This window comes from Globicephala melas, chromosome 7, assembly GCF_963455315.2.
Source record: "Globicephala melas chromosome 7, mGloMel1.2, whole genome shotgun sequence".
NCBI lineage: Eukaryota > Metazoa > Chordata > Mammalia > Artiodactyla > Delphinidae > Globicephala > Globicephala melas.
In genome coordinates, this window is record NC_083320.1 from 53784252 (window position 1) to 53808679 (window position 24428).

The 24428-nt window shown below is 35.4% G+C and overlaps 1 protein-coding gene across 3 annotated transcripts in view; it reads left to right on the forward strand.

Annotated features, from left to right (window-relative positions):
* Nucleotides 1-24428, forward strand: part of SESTD1 (SEC14 and spectrin domain containing 1) — a 146542-nt gene that overhangs the window by 80192 nt on the left and 41922 nt on the right. For all 3 annotated transcript variants that reach the window (XM_060302198.2, XM_030850718.3, XM_030850723.3), the window contains 4 exons: nt 11035-11148; nt 17458-17555; nt 19765-19820; nt 23240-23451. In XM_060302198.2, the coding sequence (XP_060158181.1) occupies nt 11035-11148; nt 17458-17555; nt 19765-19820; nt 23240-23451 (480 nt within the window). The remainder of the gene's footprint in view (nt 1-11034; nt 11149-17457; nt 17556-19764; nt 19821-23239; nt 23452-24428) is intronic.

The following is a 24428-nucleotide window of genomic DNA, read 5'->3' on the forward strand; positions in this document are numbered from 1 at the left end:
TTTTCTGCTTGCAGAATATCCAGGCATAGGTTATAGAAATGTTCAAGTTTTCAAGATAATGCCAAATTGTTTTCCAAAGGTGTTTTAATTTATGTATGCATTTCTGCTGTGTAAGAATTCATGCTGCCCAACAGCTTTGCTGACACTTGATACCAGCTAAACCTGGATATTTGCCATTCATTATGGTTTTTTCTTTTCTCAAATTGTTGTTGGGTTTCAATGTTATTCTTGTCTCATAATATGAGTTGGAGTATTCGCTGCATTTCTATTCTTTGGAAGCATTTGTTTAAGATAGAAATGATCTGGGAGACTTCCCTGGTGGTCCAGTGGCTAAGAATCCGCCTTCCAATGCAGGGGACGTGGGTTCGATCCCTGGTAGGGGAACTAAGATCCCACATGCTGTGGGGCAACTAAGCCCGTGCACCACAACTAGAGAGCCTGTGTGCTGCAATGAAAGATCACGCCTGCAACAGCTAAGACCTGATGCAGCCATAAATAAATAAATGAATAAAATTTTTTTAAAAGATTGAAATGATCTGTTCTTTGATATCAATTAGTTGAAGTATAGTTATTTTACACTATTACATTAGTTTTGGGTGTACAGCATAATGATTTAGTATTTTTAGAGATTATACACCATTAAAAGTTATTACAAAACAATGGCTATAATTCCCTGTGCAGTATAATATACTCTTGTTGCTTATCTATTTTATACATACTAATTTGTATCTCTTAATTCCATACCCCTATCTTGCCACTCCCCCCTATCCCACTGGTAACCACTAGTTTGTTCTTTGTATCTATGAGTTTGTTTCTGTTTTGCTACATATAATTATTCATTTTATATTTTAACTTCCACAAATAATTGATAACATAGTATTTGTCTTTTTTGTCTGACTTATTTCACTAAGCATAATAATCTCTAGGTCCATCCATGTTGCTGCAAATGGCTGAATTTGTTTTTTTTATGGCTGAGTAATATGCCATTTTATATATGTATACATGTGTGCGTGTGTTTATTTACACACACGCACACATGTATACACACACACACACACACACACACACACCACATCTTTATCCATTCATCTGTTAATGGACACTTGGGTTGCTTCTGTATCTTGGCTGTTGTAAATAGTGCTACTGTGAACATTGGGGTGCATGTATCTTTGAATTAGTGTTTTTGTTTTTTTCTGGATATGTACCCAGGAGTGGAATTTCTAGATCATATGGTAGTTCTATTTTTAGTTTTTTTGAGGAAGCTCCATACTGTTTTCCACAGTGGCTGCACCAATTTACATTCTCACCAACAATGTAATGTGGTCCCTTTTCTCCACATTCTCGCCAACATTTGTTATTTGTGGTCTTTTTGGTGACAGCCATTCTGACAGATATGAGGTGGTATCTCATTGTAGTTTTGATTTGCATTTCTCTGTTGATTAGCAAGATTGAGCATCTTTTCATGTGCCTGTTGGCCGTCTGTATGACTTTGGAAAAATGTCTGTTCAGGTCTTCTGCCCATTTCTTTATCAGGTTGTTTGGGTTTTTTGATATTGAGTTGTATCAGTTGTTTATTAACCCTTATTGGTCATATTATTTGGATATTAACTCCTTATTGGTCATATCATTTCCAAATACTTTCTACCATTCAGTAGGTTGTCTTTTTGTTTTGTTGATGGTTTCCTTTTCTGTGAAAAAGCTTTTAAGTTTGATTAGGTCCCATCTGTTTATTTTTGCTTTTATTTACTAATTCTTTTTTTTCCCTTAGGAGACGGATCAAAAAAAATATTGCTACAATCTGTGTCAAAGAATGTTCTTTGTTCACCTCTAAGGATTTTATGGTTTCAGGTTTTACATTCAGGTCTTTAATCCATTTTGAGTTCATTTTTGTATATGGTGTGAGGAAATGATCTAATCTCATTCTTTTAGATGTAGCTGTTTAGTTTTCCCAGCACCACTTATTGCTAGGACTTCCAAAATTGTGTTGAATAAAAGTGGTGAGAGTGGGCATCCTTGTCTTGTTCTTGAATTTAGAGGAAAGGCTTTCAGCTTTTTACCATTGTGTTTGATGTTAGCTGTGGGTTTATCATAACTGACTTTTATTATGTTGAGATATGTTCCCTCTATGCCCACTTTGATGAGTTTTAATCATGAATGCATGTTGAATTTTGTCAAATGCTTTTTCTGTGTCTATTGAGATGATCATGTGATTTTTTTCCTTTTGTTAATGAGGTGTATGACATTGATTTCTGAATATTGAACCATTCTTGCATCCCTGGAATAAATCCCTCTTGATCATGGTATATGACCCTTTTTATATATTGTTGGGTTCAGTTTGCTAGTATTTTGTTGAGGATTTTTGCATCTATATTTATCAAAGATATTGGCCTGTAATTTTTTTTTTTTTTTGTAGTGTCTTTGTCTGGTTTTGGTATCAGGGTAATGCTGGCTTCATAGAATCCATTTAGGATCGTTCCTTCATCTTCGGTTTTTTGGAATAGTTTGTGAAGAATTGGTATTAGTTCTTCTTTATATGTTTTGTAGAATTTCCCTGTGAAGCCATCCAGTCAGTCCAGGGCTTTTGTTTGCTAGGAGTTTTTTAAATTACAAATTCTGTTTTGCTACTAGTGATCAGTCTGTTCAGATTGTCTGTTTCTTCTTTTTTTTTTTTTTTTTTTTTTTTTTGCGGTATGTGGGCCTCTCACTGTTGTGGCCTCTCCCGTTGCGGAGCACAGTCTCCAGACACGCAGGCTCAGCGGCCATGCCTCACAGGCCCAGCCGCTCCGCGGCATGTGGGATCTTCCCGGACTGGGGCACGAACCCGTGTCCCCTGCATCGGCAGGTGGACTCTCAACCACTGCACCACCAGGGAAGCCCTGTCTATTTCTTTTTGATTCAGTCTTGGCAGGTTGTACATATCTAGAAATTTGTGTATTTCTTCTAGGTTGTCCAGTTGGTTGGCATATAACTGTTGGTAGTATTCTCTTGCGATTTTTTTTTTTATATCTCTGGTATCAGTTGTTATTCCTCCTTTTTTTCTTTTGTTTATTTGGTTTCTCTCTTCTTCGTGAGCCTGTCTAACGGTTTATCAGTTTTGTTTATTTTTTTAGAGAACCAGCTCTTGGTTTCATTGATCTCTTCTCTCTTTTGGTATCTATTTCATTTATTTCTTCTCTGGTCTTTATTATTTCCTTTCTTTTGCTGACTTCAGGCTTTGTTTGTATTTCTTTTTCTAATTCCTTCAGATGGTAGGTTAGGTTGTTTATTTGAAATTTTTCTTGCTTCTTGAGGAAGGCCTGTGTCGCTGCAAACTTCCCACTTAGAACTGTTTTTGGTGCACCCCATAGATTTTGGAAAGTTGTATTTCCATTTTCATTTGTCTTCAGGTATTTTCTCATTTCCTCTCTGATTTCTTCATTGACCCATAGGTGTTTTTTGTAGCTTGTTGTTTAGTCTCCACATATTTGTGGTTTTCCCATTTTTCTTTCTGTAATAAATGTCTAGTTTATTAATTCTGTTGTGGTTGGAATAAATACTTGATATAATTTCTGTTCTCTTAAATTTGTTGAGACTTGTTTTGTGGACTAGCTTGTGATCATTCCTGGAGAACGTTCCATGTGCACTTGAAAAGAATGTGTATTCTGCTATTTTTGGATGAAATGTTTTGTAGACATCTGTTAAGTTCAGCTGGTATATTGTTTCCTTTAAGACCACTGTTTCCTTACTGATTTTCTGTCTGGAAGATGTCTATTGATGTAAGTAGGATGCTCAAGTCCCCTACTACTATTTTATTGGTTTTTCTGTAACATCTTATGGGAAAACCAAAATGAACTTTTTGGCCAACCCAATATTATTGTCAGTTTCTCCCTTTATATCTGTACTATTTGCTTTATATATTTAAGTGCTCCTGTTTTGGGTTTATATATGTTAACCAGTGTAAAATCCTCTTCTTGTATTGATACCTTTATCATTATATAATGTCCTTCTTTGTCTTTTGTTATACCTTTTTTTAAAAAAAAGTCTGTTTTGTCCCTGCTTTCTCATCATTTTCATTTGCATGAAATGTCTTTTTCCATCTCTCACTTTCAGTCTGTGTGTACCTTTAGCACGGAAGTGAGTCTCTTATGGGCAGAATGTAGATGACTCTTGTTTTTTATCCAGTCAACCACAGTGTGTCTTTTGATTGGAGCATTTAGTTCATTGACATTTAAAGTAATTATTGATAGGTATGTACTTATCGCCATTTTATTACTTGTTTTCTGGTTGTTTTTGTAGTTTCTTCTCTGTTGATTTCTTCTTTTTGTTTCTTCCCTTGTGGTTTGATGATTTTCTTTAGTATTATGCTTGTGTTTCTTTCTTCTCAGTTTTTGTGTATTTGTTGAAGGTTTTTGATTTGTGGTTACCATGGGCTTCAATTATGTTGACTTATAACTATACCTATTTGTTTTAAACTGGCAGTCGTTTAAATTCAAACACATTCAAAAATATCTACATATTTTACTCCTTCCACTTTGTGGGTTTTTTTGTTTTGTTTTTTTTTGCGGTACGCGGGCCTCTCACTGTTGTGGCCTCTCCCATTGCGGAGTACAGGCTCCAGACGCGCAGGCTCAGTGGCCATGGCTTACGGGCCCAGCTGCTCTGCGGCATGTGGGATCTTCCCAGACCGGGACACGAACCCGTGTCCCCTGCATTGGCAGGCAGACTCTCAACCACTGCGCCACCAGGGAAGCCCCACACTTTGTGTTTTTTGATGTCACATTTTATATCTTCATTTTATGCCTTCACTGTTTATATAAAGTTATAGTTGCTGTTATAATTTTTTGTGTTTTAATCTTTGCACTAGCTTATTTAAGTGGTTGTTCCTCAGCCCTAACTGTATATTTGCTTGTCCTACTGAGATTTTCCCTTTTCCATGGATTCTTACTTCCCTTCACTTGGAGAAGACCCTTTAACACTTCTTTTAGAGTTGATTTAGTATGAACCCTTCTAGTTTTTGATTGTCTGAGAAGTTTTTTGTTTTAGTCCCTTCTTCGTTCCTCAGTGATAATCTTGCTGGGTAGAGTATCCTGGGTTGCAGTTTTTTCCCTTTTAGCACTTTAGGTATATCATGCCACTGTCTTCTGACCTGCAAAGTTTCTGCAGAAAAATCAGCTGATAGCCTTATGGGGATTCCCTTGTATATGAATCTCTATTTTTCTCTTGCTGCCTTTAGAATTCTCTCTTTAACTTTTACCATTTTAATTATGGTATGTTTTGGTATGGATCTGTTTGGTTTCATCTTATTTGGGACCCTGTGTGCCTCTTGTACATAGATATCTGCTTCTTTCTTCAGGATTGGGAAGTTTTCAGCCATAATCTCATCAAATACATTTTTGATCCTCTTCTTTCTCTTTTCTCCTTCTGGGACCCCTATAATGTGAAAGTTGATATGTTTAATGTTATCCCAGAGATCTCTTAAATTGCTCTCATTTTTAAAAATTTGTTTTTCTTTTTGCTGTTCTGACTGGATGATTGCCATTATTCTGTGCAGAAGACTGCACCACTTAGCCTGCTATTCATTCCTTCTAGTGTGTTTTTTATTTCAGTTATTGAATCCTTCATTTCTGATTGGGTTTTTCTTGCTTTTTTCTAGTTCCTTGTTAAAATTCTCACTGTGTTAATCTATTCTTTTCCCTAATTCAGTTAACATTCTTATTACTAAAGCTTTGATTTCTTTTTCTGTAAATTGCTCATTTCTGTTTCATTATTTTTTCCTGGTTATTCTCTTGCTATTTCATTTGAGACCAGTTCCTCTGCCTTTCATTTTACTTAACTTTCTCTGTCTCTATGAATTTTGGTGAAATAGTTACCTATTGTGTCTTAAAGGTTTGTCCTTCTGCGGGATCGTTCATGTACAGACTGCATATGCCCAGTGCCCAGTGGTTGGAGAGCTGGATTTGACGTGGATGCCAGTCATGTCTTTCCTCAGGGTATAATGGCCACTATCACCTTGGTAAGAGGTGGTGCTGGAGGTGGAGGTGCCAGGGCTGTAGCCGGGTGTGAGACGAGGCTTCTCCTCTGCTCAGTGGCCATCACTGGCCTTTCAGGTGTGGGGTCTGATCCCAAGTTGGTGAAGCAGAAGCCCTGAAGGTCAGGCCTGCTCTGACTTTGTTCCCCTTAAGTGTGTGCTTTCTACTTTCCCAGCACCATGACCCTTGACCCAGAGTGGGGGAGTGCTGAAGCAAATGGGGCCTGTGTGCACTCTTGGCTTATTTTGCTTGCAGACAGATTCTAAGCTGCACCGCCTTGCAGGTGCCAGCAGTTGTTTCTCCCCCTTCATTCAGACCCCAGCCAATCACACCCACAGCCTCTGCCACCATTGCCCTGTCGTGAAGCCACACCACAGGGCAGGTGGGGCCTTGTGGTCTCAGCGTGTATTGGGAGGTGAGCTGTAGGGGAATGGCTACTGTCAGAGTTCTGGGCTGCTTCTGATGCACTGCCTGAGTATATGCCAAGAGTGGCTGTCACTGCTCTCTGCAACCGAGTTGCCTCTGAATCCACAGCTGAGCTTTCTCCTGGTCGTGTGACCCCCTAGATCCAGTACGTCTTGCAACATGGAGTAAGCAGACCTGGAGCCTTTGCTTGGCTTCGGCTGGGATATGCACTGAGGCAGTCACAGGAAACCCTGCAGCCACTGGACGGTCCTCACTCTGTTCTCTCCGCATTGCCTCATGGGCACACCAGCATGCATGCTTCTCACAAATGGAGTCCAGGCTTCCCATACTCCTCCAGTTAGTCCCAGCAATCCTCCAGCCAACCACGGGCCTGTCCCCGCTGTGTTGGACCCCAAGAGTGAGATGCCCAGTCTGTGGCTTGAACTGCTCACTCCCCAGGGCGGGTCTCCACCCATGTAATCTTTCTTTTCTTCTGTGTCCCCTTTCAGGGGCACAGCTCCCGACCTTATTATGTCTTTTCCCTTCCTACCTGATTCCATGTGGATCTTATAGCCTTTCTTGTATGGGAGTCTTTCTGCCAGTTTCCAGTTCATCTTCAGTGAGAATTGTTTCACATATAGATGTACTTTTGATGTGTTCATGAGGAGGAAGTGAGTTCCACGTACTCCTCCTTGGCCATCTTGATTGATCCTTTGTTCTTTAATTTTTAAAACTCACTTGTAAATTGGCTGGGCCTGGTATTTTCTTTCTGGGAAGGTTTTTTTAAAAGAGATTTATATGTGTTTTAGTTTTTTAGTATTTTTATTATAAGGAGTTATGAACACATCAAAAAGTAAACAGAATATTATAGTTAACTCCATGTATCCCTATACCCAGTTCCAACAACTGTCAACCCATGGGCCACCTGCCCCATCCTTACCCCTATCCACTTCACCCAAGGAAGGCTGGGGATGTTATAGTGAAGGAAATTTAAGACATTTGAATATCTGCAGACTCTTTTTTAAAAAATATAGCCCAAGACCATTAACATGCCTTAAAATAAACAGTTCCTTAATATCAAAGAGCCAGTTGGTATCAAATTTGATGAATGTTATAAAAGGATTTAGTAATATATAAAAATATTCTGTATAAATAATATATTTTAAAATTTATTCATAAATTTATACATAAATTGTGAATGCACACAGATTGATTTATTTCTTTGAATTAGGATCCTGATACTGTCCAGATATTGTGCTTGGTTTGAGATGCCTTTCCAAATGGATAGGTGTTAAAATCTTGTTAATGATTTCTGATTTGATTGATTATTGATTTCTAACTTAATTTCATTGTGGTGATAGAACGTTAGAAGTTATTTCCTTTGAAATGTACCAAGGTTTTCCTTATGACCTAATATACACTCAAGTTTTAAAATATTTCTTGTTTGCTTAAAAAGAATATGTAATTCTCTTATTATTGGTTGTGGAATTTTGAGTTAGTCCATTAAATTAAGCTTTTTAATCTCAATTTCTCTTTCTCTTTTCTTACACAATTTTTTTTTTTCTTGGGGAGACCAGGATATGTGTTTTACAGGATTTTTTGTTTCAGTGAGCATCCACGTGGTATAGTTTAACATATCATTCTCCTCTTTTGCATCTCTGTATTTCCGTGAATTCATAGTTGGATTCAAACAGTTGATTAGATTAAGACCTGAATTTCTTTTTCCAGGGCTGTTCATTGGTGATGATGTTTCCTTGATCATGAGGCTCGTAGCCTTCTTTTTTTATGATATTGGCAGCCATTGATGTTCAATGCCTAGATCCTTTAGTTTATTAAAGAATTTGAATTGATAAGCAAATTGTTACTTATTTGGCCAGTGGAAGCCTTTTCCGGACCTTTTGGCACAACCCTAAAAGTTTTGGATGGCTTTCTTGATATTTGAGTGGGAAGATGTTACAAGGTCACCATGTGTATTTCCAGCCCCAGATCTAGAACTGGCCATTTCTCCAAGGAACTTTGATTACGTTTAGGGGGAAACAGTGTTTGAAGACAACAATCTGGGATGCTAGGAGTGTGCATTTCTACAGAATGCCTTTGTCATTATTTCTAAACGTTGCAGTGGACAGAACTAGAAAATTTATATTATGTGAGTGTGCATGTTTTTATTTAAAATGAAATACATCATGAGTTTAATCTGATACTTCCAATTCAAATTGAAGACCATAGGGTAACTTTTTCCCTTTCCTGTCTTCCCTCTCAAGAATTCTGTTTTCTCAAGGACATGAGGGTTAGGAGAATAAGAATAACGCATATTAATCATTTGCTGTCTTTTTCATCAAGTGATCTCTGAATAGCAATGCTAAAACTACCACTAACAGTATGATCACTGAAAATGAAAAGAATCTAGTGATTCACTTCACCTCATTGATTATAGGTGTTCTGGGGTTTTTTTATGTCAGTTTTGATAAATTACTTTTTTTATAGGAATTTGTCCATTTCTTCTAAATTTGCATAGTTATTGACAAAAGCATGTCCTGTGTCCATCTGTATCTTTTAAATCACTGCTGTCTATGTAGCCATGTTCTTTTAATTCTTAGTGTTATTTAAGTGTACTTTCCTTTTCTTCTTGCTTTACGTTATCAGAACTTTGTTGATTTCATTTTAGTCTTTTCAAGGAACAACTTTTGGCTTTATTAATTTCTTAATTTCTCCCCTTCCTTCTCTTTTCTTTGGATGTATTCTGTTGTTCTCTTCCCACTCCCTGCCCCCCAACTTCTTAGGTAGGTCACTTAGCTCATTATTCATTAGCCTTTCTTTTCTAACATAAGCATCCAAGGCATTTAATGTGTTGTTATCAATAGCAATTTGTTATAAACCCTAATTATGACAGAATTTATTTTTCTCTGATAGTTTTATGAACTTTAAAAAATTTTTTATTTTATTTTTTATTTATTTATTTTTGGTTGCATTGGGTCTTTTTTGCTGCGTGTGGGCTTTCTCTAGTTGCATTGAGTGGGGCCTACTCTTCATTGCAGTGCGTGGGCTTCTCATTGAGATGGCTTCTCTTGTTGCAGAGCATGGGCTCTAGGCGCACTGGCTTCAGTAGTTGTGGCTCATGGGCTCTAGAGCGCAGGCTCAGTAGTTGTGGTGCACAGGCTTAGTTGCTCCACGGCACGTGGGATCTTCCTGGACCAGGGGTTGAACCCGTGTCCTCTGCGTTGGCAGTGGATTCTTAACCACTTTGCCACCAGGGAAGTCCCCTTTTATGAACTTTTGATACCATGTTTTTGTTATCTTCCTAAGGTGACTCCCCTTCCACCCTTTTAGCAAAGCATTTTGTAGTCTTGGTTATTTCCCCTTATTTACTGTTTACATTACAACTTCATATATAGTATGGATATACCTAGTTTTGCATATTGGGTATGTTTCTGAATTTTTCTTTTCCTTCTTTCTTTTCCTGGTAGTTCTTTCACAAGTCCTCCTTATGTTGTTGAGTTTATTCCTCCCCTTTTTTTTAAAGTTAAGTTTATCAAGGTATAATTTACATACAGTAAAATTCCTTTTTTAGCCTACAATTTTGAGATTTGACAAACAGATATAGTCATAAATCCTTCATCACAGTTAAGATACAGAATAGTTGCATCATCCCCAAAGATTTGCTCCTCACATTTGATAGTCACCCCTTCTACCGCTCTCTCTATGGTGCCTGTCTTCTCTGCATATTCAGACTAGTTGGTTTTTCTGTGACCTCAGCTCTCTGAGGAGTTTCAGAAAAGTTTTAATTTTGTAGATTATCTGGGCTTTGTTGTTGTTTAGGGTGGGAATGGTGCTCTTTCCAGTTGGACACGTTATTTTTCTTATCAAGTCTTTTGCATTAACACTACCATTTGAATATCTTTCTCCCACATATGTATTTTTTTAATACTCATGTATATCTTCATTGAAGTTTTATTTAGTGCTAAAATGGTATCTTTGTTCATTTTGTAATTTGTATTTGAAATCTTTTAAAGTTTAAAGAGTATCATTTTAACAGGTAAGTTTCAAGTTTATGAATTCTCTGAACTTCTCCCTACTTTCTAGTTCTGTTTTTCAAATTAAATATTAGTATATGTTATCCTGAGTTTTACTCTACTATTAGAGGATATGTTTTGTTAATATATAATCAAAGGAATGATAGAGAAATTTCATGTTAGAAAAGTATATCATTTTTTGATTTCCAGATTTTTTATTCATTTGTACTTATTATTGTAGTGTACCTAGCTAATTTTAAGACCATGTGAAAATTCTTTGACGAATACATCTTTGTACTAAAGGGATTGATTTTTACTACCAAGAAATTATTCATATTGATAAGATTTGAAAATATTTCATCTGAGCTACTAACGTCTCTTGTTTTTTATAATGTGTTATTATAAATGGTTTGTGATAGCTTATTTCTTAACAGCCACAATTTATTGAATTGATTTTAAATGCTGTTGTATTATTTAAATAAATATCTATGTAATATTTCATCATGTTGGAAATAGTATTGCATATGCTAATCAGTTTTACCTCCTCATCACTTTTCATGGACATTAATAGTGACTAAGTTTTTTTTTTTTCTTTCTTTTTACCTTTCTAGGTTATTTTAGTGTCTGCCAATAAACTGACTCGTTATATAGAACCATGCCAGCTAACAGAAGATTTTGGTGGGAGTCTCACCTATGATCATATGGACTGGTTAAATAAGAGGCTGGTTGGTATATTACAATGAGAAACATGTTATTATATATAAATAAGACATATTTTGATAGCTTTTTAATTTTAATCAACTGAAAGGTAGACTGTTTACTTTTTACAAAACTAAAGAAATATAATGCATACCATATGATAGCATAATGCTTGAAGGCATATACTCTGGAGTCAGACTCACAAATATTAGCTATTACTGTTGTCATTAGTAGCAGTATTATAGTCAAAGTTGTAAATCTTTTGAGTTGAATAACAGCAGCATAATTTCCTGAGAGGTAATCTAGTTGATACACCAAATTTTTTTTATACAGCAGGTTCTTATTAGTTATCTATTTTATACATATTAGTGTATATATGTCAATCCCAATCTTGCAATTCATCCCACCACAACCCCATCCCCCGCTTTCCCCCGTCGGTGTCCATACGTTTGTTCTCTACATCTGTGTCTCTATTTCTGCCTTGCAAACCAGTTCATTTGTACCATTTTTCTAGATTCCACATATATGCGTTAATATACAATATTTGTTTTTCTCTTTCTGACGTATTTCATTGTGTATGACAGTCTCCAGGTCCATCCACGTCTCTACAAATGACCCAGCTTCGTTCCTTTTCATGGCTGAGTAATACTCCGTTGTATACATGTGCCACATCTTCTTTATCCATTCATCTGTTAATGAGCATTTAGGTTGCTTCCTTGTCCTGGCTATTGTAAATAGTGCTGCAGTGAACATTGTGGTACATGACTCCTTTTGAATTATGGTTTTCTCAGGGTATGTGCCCAGTAGTGGGATTGCTGGGTCATATGTTAATTCTGTTTTTAGTTTTTTAAGGAACCTCCATGCTGTTGTCCATAGTGGCTGTATCAATTTACATTCCCACCAACAGTGCAAGAGGGTTCTCTTTTCTCCACACCCTCTCCAGCATTTGTTGTTTCTAGATTTACTGATGATGTCCATTCAAACTGGTGTGAGGTGATACCTCATTGTAGTTTTGATTCACATTTCTCTGATAATTAATGATGCTGAGCAGCTTTTCATGTGCCTGTTGGCCATCTGTATATCTTCTTTGGAGAAACGTCTATTTAGGTCTTCTGTCCATTTTTTGATTGGTTGTTTGTTTTCTTAATATTGAGTTGTATGAGCTTTTTCTATATTTTGGAGATTAATCCTTTGTCCATTGATTTGTTTGTAAATATTTTCTCACATTCTGATGGTTGTCTTTTCATCTTGTTTATGGTTTCCTTTGCTCTGCAAAAGCTTTTAAGTTTCATTAGGTCCCATTTGTTTATTTTTGTTTTTATTTCCATTACTCTAGGGGTGGGTCAAAAAAGGTCTTGCTGTGGTTTATGTCAAAGAGTGTTCTTCCTATGTTTTCCTCTCTAAGAGTTTTACAGTGGCCGGGCTTACATTTAGGTCTTAGATCCATTTTGAGTTTATTTTTGTATATGGTGTTAGGGAGTGTTCTAATTTTATTCTTTGACATATAGCTGTCCAGTTTTCCCAGCACCACTTATTGAAGAGTCTGTCTTTTCTCCATTGTATATCCTTGCCTCCTTTGTCATAGATTAGTTGACCATAGGTGTGTGGTTTTATTTCTGGTCTTTCTATCCTGTTCTATTGATCTGTATTTCTTTTTTTGTGCCAGTACCATATTGTCTTGATTACTGTCGCTTTGTAGTATAGTCTGAAGTCAGGGAGTCTGATTCCTCCAGCTCTGTTTTTTTCTCTCAAGATTGCTTTGGCTATTCAGGGTCTTTTGTGTCTCCTTACAGATTTTAAGATTTTTTGTTCTAGTTCTGTACAAAATGCCATTGGTAATTTGATAGGGATTGCATTCAATCGGTAGATTGCTTTCGGTAGTGTAGTCATTTTCACAGTATTCATTCTTTCAATCCAAGAACATGGTATATCTCTCCATCTATCTGTGTTATCTTTGATTTCTTTCATCAGTGTCTTATAGTTTTCTGAGCATAGGTCTTTTACCTCCTTGGTTTATTCCTAGGTATTTTATTCTTTTTTTGCAGTGGTGAATGGGATTGTTTCCTTAATTTCTCTTTCTGATCTTTCATTGTTAGTGTATAGGAATGCAAGAAATTTCTGTGCATTAATTTTGTATCCTGCAACTTTACCAAATTCATTGATTAGCTCTAAGAGTTTTCTGGTGGCATCTTTAGGATTCTCTATGTATAGTATCATATCATCTGCAAACAGTGACAGTTTTACTTCTTCTTTTCCAATTTGTATTCCTGTTATTTCTTTTTCTTCTCTGCTGTGGCTAGGACTTCCAAAACTATGTTGAATAATAGTGGTGAGAGTGGACATCCTTGTAGACATCCTTGTCTTGTTCCTGATCTTAGAGGAAATGGTTTCATTTTTCACCATTGAGAATGCTGTTTGCTGTGGGTTTGTCATATCTGGCCTTTATTATGTTGAGGTAGGTTCCTTCTCTGCACGCTTTCTGGAGAGTTTTTTTATCATAAATGGGTGTTGAATTTTGTCAGGAGCTTTTTCTGCATCTGTTGAGATGATCATATGGTTTTTATTCTTCAGTTTTTTAATATGGTATATCACATTGATTGATTTGCATATATTGAAGAATCCTTGCATCCCTGGGATAAATCCCACTTGGTCATGGTGTTTGATCCTTTAAAGTGTTGTTGGAGTCTGTTTGCTAGTATTTTGTTGATTTTTGCATCTGTATTCATCAGTGATATTGGTCTGTAGTTTTCTTTTTTTGTAGTATCTTTGTCTGGTTTTGGTATCAGGGTGATGGTGGCCTCATAAAATGAATTTGGGAGTGTTCCTTCCTCTGCAATTTTCTGGAAGCGTTTGACAAGGATGGGTGTTAGCTCTTCTCTAAATGTTTGATAGAATTCACCTGTGAAGCCATCTGGTCTTGGACTTTTGTTTGTTGGGAGATTTTTAATCACAGTTTCAATATCATTACTTGTGATTAGTCTGTTCATATTTTCTATTTCTTCCGGTTTTGTCTTGGAAGTTTCTACCTTTGTAAGAATCTGTCCATTTCTTCCAGGTTGTCCATTTTACTGGCACAGTGTTGCTTGTAGTAGTCTCTTATGATGCTTTGTATTTCTGAGGTGTCTGTTGCAACTTCTCCTTTTTCATTTTAATATTATTGGTTTGAATCCTCTCCCTCTTTTTCTTGATGAGTCTGGCTAAAGTTTTATCAGTTTTGTTTATCTTCTCAAAGAACCAGGTTTTAGTTGATCTTTGCTATTGTTTCCTTCATTTCTTTTTCATTTATTTCTGCTCTCATCTTTATGGTTTCTTTCCTTCTACTAGCTTTGGGTTTTTTTTGTTCTTCTCTAGTTCATTTAGGTGTAAGGTTAGATTGTTTATTTGAGATTTTTCTTGTTTCTTGAGGTAGGATTGTGTTGCTATGAATTTCCCTTTTAGAACTGCTTTTGCTGCATCCCATAGGTTTTGGATCGTCGTGTTTTTGTTGTCGTTTGTCTCTAGGTTTTTTTTTTATTTCTTCTTTGATTTATTCAGTGATCTATTGGTTATTAGTAAGGTATTGTTTAGCCTCCATGCGTTGTATTTTTTACTTTTTTTTCCCTGTAATTTATTTCTAATCTCATAGCATTGTGGTCAGAAAAGATGCTTGGTATGATTTCAATTTTCTTAAATTTACCGAGGCTTGATTTGTGATCCAAGATGTGATCTATCATTGAGAATGTTCTGTGGGCACTTGAGAAAAAAGTGTAATCTGCTGTTTTCAGATGGAATGTCCTATAAATATCAATTAAATATATCTGGTCTATTGTGTCATTTAAAGCTTTTGTTTCCTTATTAATTTTCTGTCTGGATGATCTGTCCACTGGTGTAAGCGAGGTGTTAAAGTCCCCCACTATTATTGTGTTACTGTCGATTTCCTCTTTTATAGCTGTTAGCATTTGCCTTATGTATTGATATGCTCCTGTGTTGGGTGCATATATATTTAGAATTGTTATAACTTTTTGGATTGATCCCTTTATCATTTTGTAGTGTCCTTCCTTGTCTCTTGTAAGACTCTTTATTTTAAAGTCTATTTTATCTGAGTATTGCTATTCCAGCTTTCTTTTGATTTCCATTTGCATGGAATATCTTTTTCCATCCCCTCACTTTCTGTCTGTATGTGTCCCTAGATCTAAAGTGGATCTCTTGTAGACAACGTATATATGCGTCTTGTTTTTGTATCCATTCAGTGAGCCTGTGTCTTTTGGTTGGAGCTTTTAATCCATTCACATTTAAGGTAAGTATTGATATGCATGTTCCTATTACCATTTTCTTATTTGTTTTGGGTTTGTCTTTGTAGGTCCTTTTCTTCTCTTATGTTTCCCACTTAGAGAAGTTCCTTTAGCATCTGTTGTAGAGCTGGTTTGGTGGTGCTGAATTCTCTTAGTTTTTGCTTGTCTATAAAGCTTTTGATGTCTCTGTTGAATCTGAATGAGATCCTTGCTGGGTAGAGTAATCTTGGTTGTAGGTTCTTACTTTTCATCACTTTAAATATATCATGCCACTCCCTTCTGGCTTGTAGAGTTTCTGCTGAGAAATCAGCTGTTAACCTTATTGGAGTTCCCTTATATGTTCTTTGTTGTTTTTCCCTTGTTGCTTTTTTTTTTAAAACGTCTTTATTGGGGTACAATTGCTTTACAATGGTGTGTTAGTTTCTGCTTTATAACAAAGTGAATCAGTTATACATATACATATGTTCCCATATCTCTCCCCTTGTTGCTTTTAATAATTCTTTGTCTTTAATTTTTGTCAATTTGATTACTGTGTGTCTTGGCGTGTTTCTCCTTGGGTTTATCCTGCCTGAGACTCTCTGCACTTCCTGGACTTGGGTAGCTATTTCCTTTCCCATATTAGGGAAGTTTTGGACTGTAATCTCTTTAAATATTTTCTCGGTTCCTTTCTGTCTCTTCTTCTTCTGGGAGACTGTAATGCATTTGAATGAATGTTGGTGCATTTAATTTTGTCCCAGAGGTCTCTTAGGCTGTCTTCATTTCTTTTAATTCTTTTTTCTTTATTCTGTTCTGTGGCAGTAAATTCCACTTTTCTGTCTTCCAGGTTGCTTATTTGTTCTTCTGCATCAGTTATTCTGCTATTGATTCCTTCCAGTGTATTTTTCATTTCAGTTATTGTGTTGTGCATCTGTTTGTTTGTTCTTTAATTCTTCTAGGTCTTTGTTAAACCTTTCTTGCATCTTCTCGATCTTTGCCTGTGTTCTTTTTCCGAGGTCCTAGATCATCTTTACTATTATTATTCTGAATTCTTTTTCTGGAAGGTTGCCTATCTCCACTTTATTTAGTTGTTTTTCTGGGGTTTTATCTTGTTCCGTCATCTGGTACATAGTCCTCTGCATGTCCTTTTGTGTGTCTTTCTGTGAATGTGGTTTTCATTCCACAGGCTTCAGGATTGTTTTCTTCTTGTTTCTTCTGTCTGCCCTTGATACACCATTTTCAGAGAGGATATTTAGACAGCAATATGAGTTGAAAAGCAGTTTGACAGGTTAAGGTTTTCATTTCTGAAAATATATCTTCTTTTTCGGGGCAGACTTTGGAAATTTGCCACTCTGTATAATGTAGTATTGTTTAATTGAACTGCCAGGGACTAAAATAAAAAACTTAAAATTTGCTCACATTAGATTATATGCTAATTTTTTTTTAAGAATAATGAACTTTTGGATATTTGAGAATGGGTAACCAGTTCTGTTTTCACCATATTTGAACAATGATATAAAACCAATGAGTGTCTATTTTATTCTAAGCAGAGTTGCCCAAATCCCTTTTTTGAAATATTTTAAGAAATCATGTTAAGATTATAACTGATTTTTATGCTACATGCTTATATATAAAACTTCTTAAGTATTAACATGCAACCAGAATGATTAATAGAATAACATAAAGAAAAGTTCTTTAACTGGAATTAGAGGGTTAGAACTGGTCTGAATAATGTTCATGTAGTTAAAACTGTTGTTGGTACACATATTTCTCAAGGGAATAGGAATAAATATAAACTTGTATCAGGAATAAAAATAATTTCTTAATGTGTTTAAATTAAAAAAATTCTTTATCCATTAAAACTATTCATTGTTTTAGGAAGCAGTTTTGTCTTCATTGTTTTAATTTTGTCTTCATTGTCTGCATTGTCTATGCTGTGTGGTCTGGTGATTAAAGTGTACTAAATGAGGTCCAGAGAGGGAACCAGAATCCTGCTTGACTAATTCTGTTGCTCTTAGTTGAAAATCCTTATGTACATATCAACTTTTAAGATCATCCTTAACATGTTAATAAAATCTCATACTTTAGGTTTTTGAGAAGTTTACAAAGGAATCTACATCATTATTAGATGAACTTGCTTTGATTAACAATGGAAGTGATAAAGGAAATCAGCAAGAGAAAGAAAGGTAAGTGTCTAGTGTCCTACAATTACACCTTTGCAAAGCTATAATTAGTGTGTTAAAAGATAACCTCTGTTGTTAATGCAAGCCAAGAGAACTAAGGTAAGCAAGCCTCCATTCAATCAAACGTGGCCTATAAAAGTTGTATTAAATTTATTTTTTAATACTTGAGAATTTGCTTTACATATAAAATTTATTGATTTGAATCCAGGTTTCTTTACAGAAGACTTTTAATTTTGTTGAATAATAATATATTTACCTTTTCCTGACACTGTGTAAAATAATTATTTTGCAAGAACATGTTTTCAGAAGGAAACAATTTTCTGCCTTTTTAGAGTTTTACTTTGCTTGTAAAGAATATGGAAAAGGTTGCAGCTTGAAATAAAATCATTATAACCTTATTTACATATGTTAGCACTTAAATGCCTATGTTGTGGAACTCCTACATCCTTGTAAAATATGTGATATTCATGAGTTTAACTTCAGGAATTTAGTATTTTATGACACTGGATCTAATTGTAACTACCTAGATTTATCATTTTACAGATTTCCATTGAACTTTTCAACCTCAACAGTTTTCAGACCAATTTCCTCTCCCCAGGTAAAAAGTACTGTAGGAAGCAAATTAATCCTCAGTAACAAAGTAGTCACTAGGCAGTAATTTTTCATTAGGAAATTTGAAAGGATCAGCACTCATCCTTGTCTATCTCTTTTGAATCTGACCTTGAAAATACAATGGAACCTTGATAGAATGCATCTTGTTATTCCATGAATCCAAATATAGTCACAGACCAGTTGACTGAGATAATGATATAGGAGGGATGTGAGAAGATCATAGTTTAACACCAAATCTTGATTTAAAATAAAGTAAAAATATGAAAACAAATGGTTTGAATATAAATCTAAAGTTACAACAAACATTTAGGAACATTACTATCTTATAGGTAGACGCCATATAAAAATGTAAATAACAATTTTACATATATGTAAATATGTGAGTGTGTGTATAGACATCACACACACATACTTATATACTATGGAATTGAAAATATCACTCAAGTTACTTGACAAAAATTTTCCAAACCTCTTGCTTTCTGAGTAGTCCAGCAGAGTAAATCTGGTGTTTCTCAAAATCATGTTCTCCAGGAAAGACATCCTAAGAGGGTACTGGTAGAAAATGAGTTCATGGTCATAGAGTTTAATGCTGTTTACTATGTTTCCTTCTCTGGGAATGACTGTAAACATTTACAGATTACATGTTCTGAGAAAGTGTTGCAGTAAAGAAACCTGTTTAATTGCTTTCTTAAAATTTCCCGTACTTACATGACAGTGGAACCCCATCTTCTCTACTCAGTAGTATCTCATTCAGTGTTTTGGGAAACACTGGGAAACGATGGTTTGTGTGACTACATGAAGTGTCAAGTGAAATCTTGTATTTGCCAATCCCTCCCTAAGAAACTCAAGTGTTATTACTTAGTCTCTTTTAAACCCCACACAATGAAGTCCCTCTTGCAAATTTTCATCACCTTCTTTATGTCAGTCCTCAGGAAACATCTGGGCTATACAAGAGGTGAAGGCCTAGATCAGTTGACAAAAGTGAAATGTATAGAGCAAGACCTGTCAGTTACAGTAGCAAGGCCCTAGGCTTTGATTTGCCAGGTACTCTATCTTTCCTTCATCTTCTCCACTTTCCATATACGTTTAAGAAAATAAAGCCCATAGCCCAGCTGCAAATGAAACATAATTAGTACATAAAGAGTGTACATCTGCTAGGGTACACATACATATGAATATCAAGATTGCTATAGATAGGTAAACTTTGGATTGGAGGATGGCTGCACACGATTTTAATGTTAACGTTTCTGGATTATTATATAGTGACAAATTTCAGTTTGAAGCAGATATCCAGTGGAAAAATAATAAAATGGATTCCTTTGATATACTCGAAATAATACTGTAGTTAATAATGATAAATTATATTTTTCCAAGTAGTATATTTTGTTTTTTATCACATAGATATTTTTTTGGCTACTAGTGTTTAATTATCTTTAATGGGTTCCTGATGCTTAAGAGAAATTAGCCTGGTAGGACAGTATGCTTCATATTTTCATATTTGTAGGCCCCTGTTTTGGTAAGTATATGTAAAGGATTTTTTTAAGTTATAGAAATAGAAATACATATAGTTAAAAAAAAATACTCTTTTGGTGCTTGCCAGGTCTGTGGATTTAAACTTTCTTCCATCAGTTGATCCTGAAACTGTTCTTCAGACAGGTAAGATGAAAAAACATATTTATCAGTGATAATCATAATCCATTAAACCAACCATACATTAATTGGCTCATGAAATAAACATTGATTTGAGTATGTATTATGTTGTAGAAACTGAAGGAGAAGTGTTTCAAACTGCTCTTTGGTTTAGCCTAAGAGTGTGTTAATAAACTCTACAATATTAAAAATTATTAATAATGATCAATTATCTTGAAATATTTGAATTTATTTCTTTATGACATGAAGATAAAAATTTCTATTTGATGGGTTTGCTATGAGGATTATTGAATATGCATTGTTTCTAGCATTGTACTTTTATGTATTTTCATATTTCATTCTTCTAAGTACTCCTTGAGATAATTAGTATTATTTTCTCTACTTGAGGAAGCCAAGGCTTAGAGATATTAAAAAACTTGTTCAAGATCAAATAACTATTAAGTTCTACCACCATAGCACTAAAAAAAGGTCTAAATCCAAAGCCACTAGTTGTACTGTTTTACAATCATCTGTGTAAAAACACTTACCACCTTGCAATGGCCTTTCACGTAGTGTGTGTTCAGTGCTGCATGGTTTGTATATTCCAGCCCCAATAGCTTTAGTAGTAGTTTCACAGATTCTAGAGAACACATTAGAATTCTTTTAAATGAAAATACCTTAATTTTATTTCTAATATATTTTTCTAATAGGGCATAGTTCTAATCCTACTGCATAGCAGGTACTATTCTAAGCACTTTATGTATGCTGACTCATTTATGCTTCACTACAACCCACTGAAGTAGGTACTGTTGTCACCCCAATGTTAAGATGGGGAAACTGAGGCATTAAAAGGTTTAGTAACTTGGGCAGATTACACAACTAGTAATGCTAGATTTGAGACTTTAACCAAGGCAGTTTGGTTTCGAAGTATGGTCTTTGAAATCATTATGTGGTTCTGCTTCTCTAATGTAAATGGTATCCACAAGGAGCACATTGAAGGTAACAGTCATCAAAGAAGAAAAAATATATATATTCTGATCTTAATGACTTTTATGGAACTATATATATAAAGAATATGAATGTGGGCTTCCCTGGTGGCACAGTGGTTGGGAGTCTGCCTGCCGATGCGGGGGACACGGGTTCGTGCCCCAGTCTGGGAGGATCCCACATGCCGCGGAGTGGCTGGGCCCGTGGGCCATGGCCGCTGAGCCTGCGCGTCTGGAGCCTGTGCTCCGCAACGGGAAAGGCCACAGCAGTGAGAGGCCCGCGTACAGCAAAAAAAAAAAAAGAATATGAATGTGTGTGTGTATATATATAGAAAGACTTTCCATAAGTCTTCAAAACAGGTGTCCTTCCAATTATAGAGTATAACAAAGAGTAAAGAAATAAATTCTGAATATCTTCGTTGTATCGATTCAGTTTTCCCGAGTTTTTTCAGTACGATTTAGATCTTACTTCCTGAAAGAACAAAGAAATAATTGTAATCTGTGAATTACTGCATGTTTAGAAGGTACAAGAGACTGTCAGTAAAAATATTGCTTTAGATTCAAAACTTAGTTCCATGTTTATATTTGTTTTAAAAACTGCTTAAGCCATTGAATTCAGAAACTTGTTACATTTGTATTTTAGAATTATCTGTATACGTCACTAAGTCCTTTTTAATATGCTATTGACTCTTAAAGTAGAAAGAGTATAAAATGGGGACGTTTAAAACAATCTTGGATATTCTTCAGAAATTGGAAATACCTCCAAATCATAATAAAAACTGTTTCTATTATTTAAAGCCATTTAAGTTTAGGACATTTTCTTGAATAGAGATGAAGAGAAGAGAATTTAAATGTCTGCATATTTTGGGTTCCTTAATGATAATTGGAATAGTATTATCCTGGAAAAACAATTTGCAATTTATTCACTTAAAAAAAAATTTTTTTTTTTCTTTTTTGATGGACAGGATAGTTTTCTTTGTTTTGGATGCCAGCAACTGAGGTGTAGGGCAGACTCCTGTTCAAAGGCCAACTCCCTCCTCCCCGACTGATGATCAGTGGGCAGGAGCTATTACAGACGGAGGGAGGGGGCTACATGCAGAAACAGCATAGTCAGCTCTGACAGTCATCTTGAAATTGGACATCAGTGGTCTGACCAGCGTCATCTTGTAAAATTGTTAATGTTATACTTACAGCTTTAGATGTTGCACATTCTATAATTTTAACTTCTTGTGCATGAGTGATTTTCTCCATGAGTTTGCTGTAATCAAATAACATTGAGTGCAGTTCTTACATTAGTGTGGCCCCTCACGATTCACAGTTAATATGTTGTAGAAATTTATATAAATAGAGATTACTTAAATGTTATTTTGTACCAGTAGTAAAGACTTTCTCCCTTTAATCATACATTTGTTACACACCAACATTTCTTTTAGGTGCTATGATTAAGGTTATGGATTAATAGTGAAATCCTACAACATAATGCTTAGTATTGATTAGTACTATCAGACAAAACATACTAATTAGTACCATCAGACAGAAATCCCAGATTATAATTGTACTCTGCAGAGAAATGGTTGGCACAATGTCCTGAGGAGTGAATCCACCAATAACAAGAATGTGATAGATAGAAAGATAATTAGGTCTAGAAAATATATATGCCATATATACTATATACTTACTATGTAGTATGGCATATATAGTATATATGACACAGATCTTCCTCAACTTACAATGTGATTACATCCTGATAAACCCATCGTAAGTTGAAAATATCATGTTGAAATGCATTTAATACACCTAAAGTACCGAACATCATAGCCTAGCCTAGCCTACCTTAAACGTGCTCAGAACACTTACAGTAGACTACAGTTGGGCAAAATCATCTAAAACAAAGCCTATTTTATAATACAGTGTTTAATATCTCATGTAATTTATTGAATAATGTACTGAAAGTGAAAAACAGAACAGTTGTATGAGTACAGAATGGTTGTCAGTATATCAGTGTTTACCCTCATGATCATGTGGCTGACTAGGAGTTGCAGTTCACTGCTGCTGCCCAACATTGCAAAAGAGTATCGTACTGCATATTGCTAGCCCAGAAAAAGAAAAAATCAAAATCTGAAGTACGGGTTCAACTGAATGCACCATCATAAAGTCGAAAAATTGTAAATCAAACCATCGTTAAATCGTGGACTGTCTGTATATGATAGAGCTATGATATACGACATAGTATATATCCATATGTATATGTATGCATGCAGTTTTCCTATTTATTTATATATAAATTGAGAAATTGCATTTTAGTACTTAAGACCTGGTAGGTAAATATATAGGCAGATACGTTCTAAAAATACATAGGCAGATACGTTCTAAAAATAAGGGATTAGAATTGAGAAGATTGAGAAGTAAGATTTATATTTCTTTATGGGTATTAATTATAAGTATCTTTCCTTCTTAAAGGACATGAATTGTTATCCGAATTACAGCAGCGTCGATTTAATGGCTCAGATGGAGGGGTCTCGTGGTCTCCTATGGATGATGAACTACTAGCACAGCCACAGGTTATGAAATTATTAGATTCACTGCGAGAGCAATATACCCGCTACCAGGAAGTTTGTAGGCAACGTAGTAAGCGTACACAGTTAGAAGAGATTCAACAGAAGGTGATGCAGGTAGGTGTCTGATTCCAACATATTAAACTCTTTTTAAAATCTAAATTTTTTTATGTGTGTGTGTAATTTCTACTCTGTACCTGATTTTATACTATGCCTTATTTACATTATATAGAGAACTTTAGAAATGTCAAACCAGACTCTCAAACTATTTTTACAATTAGTATTTGCGTTTAAATTATATTATTTCTACAGTGATGACATTGAGCATTCAGCTCACTCTATCAGAATTTCAAAAATAACTAGCTGTTGGAAACATCACCTGTGGTCTCTGTATTCTTGTAATAAATAACATTTTATTGTTGACCTTAGATTTATTTTAAATTTCTAATAACTTTGTTGTTGTTGTTAATTTGGGCATTATGAAGAGTTTTTCTGTCCTAGCAAAATGTTAATGTGTAATATAAGTAATTATAATATTAAGTTTCCTTATTTATGATACTGATAGAAAACTTCAAGTAGATTTAATTCTTATGAATTTTTAGTTCCTTTTAAAATTGATTTTTATAAGTAGGCAAAAAATGCTAAAAATCGATACTAAGGAAGACATTTCTGTATTTAGACTACATTCTGGATTTTGATCTGTTGAATTATTAAGAAGTAAATCTTAAATATTTCACTTTAAAAATCCAGATTAGGGGATTCCCTGGTGGCGCAGTGGTTGAGAGGCCGCCTGCCGATGCAGGGGACACGGGTTTGTGCCCTGGTCCGGGAAGATCCCACATGCCGCAGAGCGGCTGGGCCCCTGAGCCATGGCCGCTGAGCCTGCGCTCCGCAACGGGAGAGGCCACAACAGTGAGAGGCCCGCGTACCGCCAAAAAAAAAAAAAAAAATCCAGATTAGAAGTGTCCCAAAGTTTTTAATCTACATTCATTTATTAGATAAGTATTTGTTAAGTACTTATTATATAGAAGGCATTGTGCTTTTTCTACAGGATATAAAGGTGAACTTGGGTTTTGCTACATTAAACTTAAGAG